Source organism: Dermacentor andersoni, chromosome 11, assembly GCF_023375885.2.
Source record: "Dermacentor andersoni chromosome 11, qqDerAnde1_hic_scaffold, whole genome shotgun sequence".
In the NCBI taxonomy this organism is placed as follows: domain Eukaryota; kingdom Metazoa; phylum Arthropoda; class Arachnida; order Ixodida; family Ixodidae; genus Dermacentor; species Dermacentor andersoni.
In genome coordinates, this window is record NC_092824.1 from 81,974,912 (window position 1) to 81,982,874 (window position 7,963).

Below are 7,963 nucleotides of genomic sequence, written 5' to 3' on the forward strand. Positions count from 1 at the left end.
GTTCTCGCCGCTTAGTTCGCGGTCAAGCGAGAGACAGCACGAAGGTCAATTCGCTCGCTGCTACGGGCTCCAACTTGGAAGTGATCTGCCATGGGGACAGAGTGCGCCGTCTGCTGATAGCTTCGTGTGCGCTGCGTTCTCGCCGCTTCGCGTTCAAGCGAGAGGCAGCACGAAGGTCAATTCGCTCGCTGCTGCGGGCCCTAGCTTGAAAGCGATCGTCTTACGTGACGGGCGGACGGGTGGGTTTCCTCGTTGGGTAGACATAGATACGCTTACGCATTTAAAAGGTTTGACTGTAAAATGGCGCGACGCACCGTTTTTCGCGACTTTCTGTGCCGATTTAAACTTCTAATTCCTACTCAAACAGCGACCCGCATGCGTGCCGGCGATTCTATCGCTATAAACCGTGGTCTTTTCATTTACATCAAAATTTCGTGACAAGCTTTAGGTGCTCATCAGTCCCTTCAATTTAAAAAAAAAATCTCATTTGCAGTTTTCATTACATTTAATTCGTTCTTTCTCCTCCCCCGACAACCGCGAAACGGCCATGAAACGCAGGTACCTGCTGCCTAACGCCACCGTCCCCACTGAATGTCAGGCCCCGTCGGGCACCCGTTCGGACGACTCGATCGAGAACCTCCTGGCTTACGAGTGCTCCATGAAAGCGTTGGCCGCAATGAGCGGGAGCCAGGACCAGCAGCTGCCCCAACTGGCCGAGCTCTCGCCGGAGAGGATGTTATTCATCTCCGCCTGTCTCAAGGTGTGCCGAGCGTCGTCACCACAACAGTAATAAGCCTCTATTACGATTATTTGCAGGACGAAGGCCTCTTCCATGTGATTTCCAGCTGCCGCTACGAGGTGGAGATTCACATAAAGATGGCGGCCACTGGGTGTTTCAGCTAACTTGTTTCAAGCCTCTAGTTTGCATTGCAAACAATACTCTAAAGGTTCGTTAAAAATTAATAATATTTTGTGCAAGTTCACAGCACAAGATATTTTGAGTTTTTCGAGGCGGCAGTGAACAATGCCAAGTTTGTTGCATTCTCGTAGCGCACAGGCGGATATTTAAATGTCTTGGCACCAGCTAGCTGAAACACCCTGCATAAACAGCAGTGGTCGAACACAAAAGTATGCAGGAATCGTCGAATATTACCCGCCGTGGTTGCTCAGTGGCTATGGTGTTAGGCTGCTGAGCACAAGGTCGCGGGATCGAATCCCGGTCACGGCGGCCGCATTTCGATGGGGCGAAATGCGAAAACACCCGTGTACTTAGATTTAGGTACACGTTAAAGAACCCCAGGTGGTCTAAATTTCCGGAGTCCTCCACTACGGCGTGCCTCATAATCAGAAAGTGGTTTTGGCACGTAAAACCCCACAATTTTAAATCGTCCAATATTGTCAAAGTATGCGAATGGCCCCCTGAATTTCTCTGAAGCGTTTGTGAAAGCCGTGGCGCAATTAACGCTCCCTCTCCTTCTTCGGCGACAATCGTGGCTTCCTGTTGACGTCTAGCCTGGCGTCGCCTTTGGAATTTCTGCTCCTTTCTTGGCGTCACAGTGATTGCACCGGCACGGTGGGCTGTACGTATCGCAACCCGTAAGGTTCACCGACCTCTGGCGTGACGTCAGCGCCTCTCCCCGACCAACCATTGAGATTTGGAGACACAGGCGCTTTTTCCTCTCCCCCTCAGTAGTTCAAAAGTTGGCATGGTATACGTTTCCCTGAGGACGTGCTGAAAGTTTAGATGCCTAGTTGCTCAGAATGTATCGCTAAAATTTGAAGGTCACTGTAATTGTTTCCTTAAAGTTCTGTGTTACTTCTTCCTCTCTGCGTCGATTTTGTCGTTACTAAGCAATAGAAGCTATAGGAAATAGTTTTTCTTAAATTCCGAATATGGGACTATATAGCCATACATAAGTTGATAACGCAGACAAGGTCTACCTATACAAACGCAATGAGCAACAAACGCAATGACCACTCTCTTCATCAGGGAAGTTGTCGTCATGGATAAAACTACCAACCCGGCATATCGTGAGTCGTGACACTTTCTCTTAAGGAGCGAAGCAACTTCACTGGATGCGGAACGGTGACATTGCTTGTTCGCATGTCTCTGCTCAGGACTGCGTCTACCATCGCACAGCGTCGAGCACCTGCCCCGGCGCGCCAGTTCGTCTGAAGTCCTTCCGCGAAGCCTTCTGGTGCAGCCACTTGCAGACTCCCTGCTTGTTGACGTAGGTCGCGAGGGGCGGCTGCGCGTTGGCAAGAGGCGCGTTGGCGTCTGTGCGACAGAAGTCGATGGCGGAGGTTCCAAGAAGACCGATCCCGACCACCGGGAGTTAGTTGTAACGCTTGAAGACATTGCCTTCTGGTAAACCCAGCCGCGACACGCTGATCTCGCATACGCCGTTTGCCACACATCGTAGAGGCGTTTTATCCAAGCCTCTGACGGTGCACTTTAAGGACGCGTTAGTTGGATGCTGGACTTTTGGTGAAAACTGCATCTATCGTTTCAATGTTGGACGCTCTTGTTTTCGTGTTGCAGCGTTATTTACGCCTGAATGATCTCTGGCCTGTCCATTGATTTCGCGTAAAATCGTACTAGAACCCGCGCTTAGCGGCGAGCTTATTGTGGGTCTTTTTGTTTCGTGATGTGTTGGCGTGCTGTGCACTTCATGCTCTTTGTGATTCACGGCTACTTTCATGTGGCACGCCGCACACAACCGCCGTACCAGTTAGAATAGAACTTGTCAATTACCCGTTTTTTGGCATTATAAGCGTATTTATTCGTGTTGGCTATTCGTAATTTGTGCGAAGTACGCCGTATTCTGCTTGCTTTTCATCACAGACGTTTCTTCATGGCCTTTACGTCTCTGCTTGCACTGTGGAAGTGTTATGCTATCCACTTATTTTTATTCATCATGCCCTCCTCAAAGAACATTTACGAACGTGTTGAGAAGTTTTGTTTGTAGAGAAGCGGCTTTGTGTTGGGAACTTTGGCTGGCTAACTGCCCAGACGACAGAAAACATCTTCAGTACGTACTCAAATGGTCAAAAGGTCCCCGTCCCGAAGCGGACGTACTAGGGACGTCTTCAGCACGACTTGGTATTTTGTTTCAGAATATGCGCTTGGCAGGACCCCCTTTGGAGCTCCCTGAAAGAGCCTGAATTTTTATCCAGAGAGAAAGAGAAACGAAGAGGAAAAGGTAGGGAAGTTAATCGAGGATCCAGAAAATGTGGCTTACATAGGACGTCCGCTGCATGAAAATCCCAACTATGGTCATTTTTTCGCGCACTGGGAGAAGATGGAGAAGTTATTGGGGATTCATTATGCAACAACGTAACGCAAATATTTTTAATTATGTAGAAATGTACCATGTGTGTCGGGAATCCAGTTGCATAGATTTAATTTAAATGTATTTTAAATGCATTATTTTCTCTCGCCGTCTCATTCTTGGCTGATCCTCTACCGTATAGGTATGCGCCAGTTTCTGACGTCTTCAACGTCTCCTCCGCACTTAGGCACCGTTGGACATAATAATCATCATTGCGGTGGCGAGCTGTTGAAGCACCTTTTTTGAACATAATAAAAAAAAAAACGTTGCCGATCTTTTAACGAGACTCGTGTGAACACGGTAGCAAAATGTTATAGCATTGCATGCAGCAGCGAACTTACAATCTCGTACCGAAAGCAGGGAGCAGTCGCTTGCTCTCAGTCCGCATGTCGTCATCGGAAAAAAAAGAGTAGCTGGTCCGCTGTTGCTTCATTTAGTGATCGCGAGAACATTCTCAGTAATACGTAAAAGCTAATTTTTCGTTAAGTGAATATATATATATGTATATACAAAATCTGCAATCTTCAGAAGACAGTAAAATTTGTAATGTTTGAACTGGGCGTGGCCTCCGAGATGGTAGTGGCGTGCTGGGTGACGTAGCCGCGGCCGCCACGGGGTGGCGCGACAGGCCCTTAACAGTCGAAGATGAAAAGGATAGTCGGTGAATGCGGCCCGGAATGTTCTGAGCACCGTTCGAAACTCACACACGTACGGGCCGTGAGACGACCGTGTCCTTTAAAAAAATGCGAAGCATTCTTTGCCTCATTCTCGGCACTTTGCGGTAGGTAGGTAAGTTCCTCTCTCACGTCGCCGCGACAGTCGTAGTATTGCCCTCTTGAATTCCCCACTGTGTAGCTCCCAGCGCGCTATAGCGGAGACAAAAGGACATAGGGAAAACCGGGTATCTGTGCACAATTCCACTTGTAGTTTAAGAATTAAAAAAAGAAGAATGCGGCATGAGATTCGTTAGCCGACGTACTTGTAATAGTGAGGTAATTTATTTATTTATTTATTTATTTCATACTGCCAGCCTGGATGTCAGGCTTTAGGCAGGAGTGGGGCACATAACAATACAGCATGTAGGAATACAATGTACATTTGGTCGAGCAAGTACGGCATGAGAAGAACCCACATAAGCTACACAAAGCGGAGTACAGACAATATGCCACGACAATGTGAACTATCGTTAGCTATTGTGGAATGCATTTGAGAAAGAAGACACCGTCGAACACTCAACCACATTGGCAGGTAGGTTATTCCATGTGCGAATTGTGCTCGGGAAAAATGAGGCTTTGAACATATTTGTTCTGCACAAGAACTCGCTCACCTTCTTTGAATGGAAAGAACGGGTTTGTCGCTTGGTAATTGAATGAAAATATGCATTTTTATTTATTCCAAGTTCGTTATGGTAAATTAAGTAGAACATTTTTAGTTTTTCCTGGTGTCGTCTTACCTGTAGGGTCTCTAAATTGGCTGTTTGCAAAAGGGCTGATGGAGATTTTTTCCTACTATAACAATTATATATGAACCTGACGCATTTGCGTTGGACATTTTCAAGTTTGGTAATATTGCACTTTGTGTGTGGATCCCAAACAATTGCTGCATATTCTAGAATTGATCTAATGGAAGTTTTGTACGCGAGCAGTCTAATTTCTGTGGAGGATTTACTAAGGGTTCTTCTTAAATATCCAAGTTGTTTCATTGCCTTATTTACGGTGTACGTTATGTGGTCATTCCTTTCAAATCTGATGTAATTATGACTCCTAAGTATTTGTATTTTGTAACCTGAGACAAGGCGTTGTTATCGATGGTGTAGCGGAACTTCAAAGGGTTAACTTTACGTGTCACAGTCATAGCTACTGTTTTTTTATAATTAATGCACATTTGCCAAGTTGAGCACCAGGCTTAAATTTTACGTAGAGACATATTTAATAATTCCTGATCGTCGTTGCACAAAATATCATGGTAAACTATACAATCATCGGCAAACAGACGTATTTTAACTGATATATTGGCTGCAATATCATTTATAAAAACCAAGAAAAGTAATGGTCTCAGGACGGAGCCCTGAGGAACACCGGACTCTACAGGGGCAGGGTCTGAACCGATTCCATCAATATATACTGTTTGATGCCTGAATGATAAGTATGCCGCTATCCATGCGAGCAATGTATCATTTTTCATAATAGGTTTAAGTTTCAAAAGCAGTTTTTGGTGGCACACTCTATCGAAAGCTTCCTCAATATCCACAAATATCATGTCTATTTGACTGCCCCTATCTAACGCTGCTGCGAGGTCATGGACAATCTCTAGTAACTGCGTTACCGTGGAATGTTTGCGACGGAAACCATGCTGTCGGCTGTCAATAATGCAGTTTTCCTCAGCAAAAGTGGAAATATGCGCGAAGATAATGTGCTCGAGTACCTTCGCACATGTACATAATAAGGAAATAGGCCTGTAGGAAGAGACAAGAGACCGGTCGCTGCTTTTGGGTATCGGTGTGATTCGTTAGGAAAGTGTTTGAAGCGCCAGATTAACAAGAACCAGAGCTGTTTTCGCTCCAGACTTTGCAACGGAGCTAGAGTTGCCGTTGCAATTAACGGCGAGAACGTTAGTATCAAGGGTCGAGTACTAAATGCGCGGAACGCGGTGAGGCGAAAGCGAGCGCCACGGGCTCTCCTGGAGAAAGCGGCAGCAACTGTGGTGGCCAGCGGCACTCGTACCTACCACGAATATAGTCGCGACGGGCTATTTTCCAGAATTCAACGCGCAATGTGCGCACTTCACACGAATGTTCAAGTGAAATCATGGGAGAAAAAACGTCGTCGTCGGAGGAGGCCTTGGTTCAGAACACCATTCGTTTGGCTAGATGGTGCGTACTTGAACTAGGAAAGAACAGTGCCAACTAAGACAATCACGAACGGGAGATCGACGCAGGACAAGTGCCAACTTCATCTATCTTTATTCGCTGATAAATCGGCAAATATAAGGAAAATCAACAAATATAAGGAAAATCACAGACATGCGCACAAGGACCACAATGCATGATCATCCAAACCGCTCAAGATATGTAAAATTGATCGAAATGTCATATCTTGAGTGGTTTGGCTGATGATGCATTGTGGCCCTTGTGCGCATGTCTATGACTTTCCTTATATCTGCCGATTTATCAGTGAATAAAGATAGATGAAGTTGGCGCTTGTCCTGTGTCGTTCTCCCGTTCGTGATTGTCTTAGTTGGCGCTGCTCTTTCCTAGTTCAGGAGGTCTTGCGAAGCCTGATTGACTGACGTCTTGCTCTCTCCTAACCTGGAGGAAAGAAAGATTATTTCCTACACGTGTAACAGGTGCTGAACTTTGTAAGGATCGATTCATTTCATTTTCCCGCTCATTTGTTATCATTCGTCAGACTGATATCCCGACTTCATATCGATTAGTGTTACACGGAGACGGATGAGCGAGAAGGTTTTGTTTGAAAATGAGGACTTCGTATTATTTTCTCCGTGTGACACATGATTAATAACTACGATACGCAACGATAAGGACAGCCTGGTGACTTGGTGTGTACCACAGAAATGTCAAGACTTCCGCTGAGAAAATTAAGGCAAAAAACATAAAAAATAAGATGAGCGTGCAGTGCTAGAAATCTACAAGTACGTCTTTTATATTTATGTTACATTTTTCTCTTAAATTACAACAGTCGTAAATGGCTCTGCTGTTCAAGGGTAGAATGTTCGAGAAGCTCAATTTTTTTATCAAACACGCCAATAGTTGACGGATAGTTTACCAAATGATGTGCAGTATAAAACTGCACGTGGAGACCGCCAGTCAGTTTTTATAATGCAATAATATAATTCAAAAGGTGGTGTCCAAACCCACGCCCCATAGGGTAACCCATCTGACATTAAAGTACTACTCTTGAGGGCTATGCGTTTACTGGTTGAATACGGCGGAAGCGATTTTGGGAGTCGTAAACACTTCATGCACGTCGGGTTTTGGACACCAACTACGTATACTCTTGCTTGTTATGTAGTACACGCGACCTGCACGCAATTGAGAGAATAATGGCCTAAAGCGCACCGAGAGATGTTCAATTGGGTTTCCGACATCGGTGAAGCGTGTTCTCACCAGCCTTACAAGCTTTTAACTAAGGTAAAACGGCCATTGCACAAGAAGCCAAGGCCGGCGTTGTTTGAATCCGCGTGAAAAGCCTAGGTCACTGTAGCCTGGTGATGTTCGAACTTCGCGCTTGTGTGTGGGTGACGTTGGACCCCAACAACGGCTATACCGAAGCAAACAGAATCCGATCACAGAGACCGTGCTATTGTGTACTGAAAGTGCCAAAACCGATTGCATGAGCCAAATAATCACCATAGGTGGTGTCCAAAAGCCGACGTCTATGACTTATTTCAGGCTCCAGAAATTGCGTTGAGCTCTTTCAACCTGCAAAAACATAGCCTTCGAGACCTTCATTTAAACTCCAGAGGGCGCCACCCTACAAGCCGTAGATTTGAACGCCACCTGCGGTTGCCATGCTTGAAACATTGTATTCTACATTTTTTTTTAAAATTTAGTAACGTTTGTGCTGTTGTTTGTTTTGATTTATAATTTGTGATGTACTTTGAGGAAACAT

At 45.6% G+C, this 7,963-nt stretch overlaps 1 protein-coding gene across 1 annotated transcript in view; it reads left to right on the forward strand.

The window, feature by feature from the left end:
• LOC126518300 (uncharacterized) overlaps positions 1-903 on the forward strand; it is a 63,225-nt gene extending 62,322 nt beyond the window's left edge. The window contains exons 17-18 of the mRNA XM_072285222.1: positions 559-760; positions 817-903. Of these exons, the coding sequence (XP_072141323.1) occupies positions 559-760; positions 817-903 (289 nt within the window). The remainder of the gene's footprint in view (positions 1-558; positions 761-816) is intronic.
• Positions 904-7,963: the final 7,060 nt, after the last annotated feature.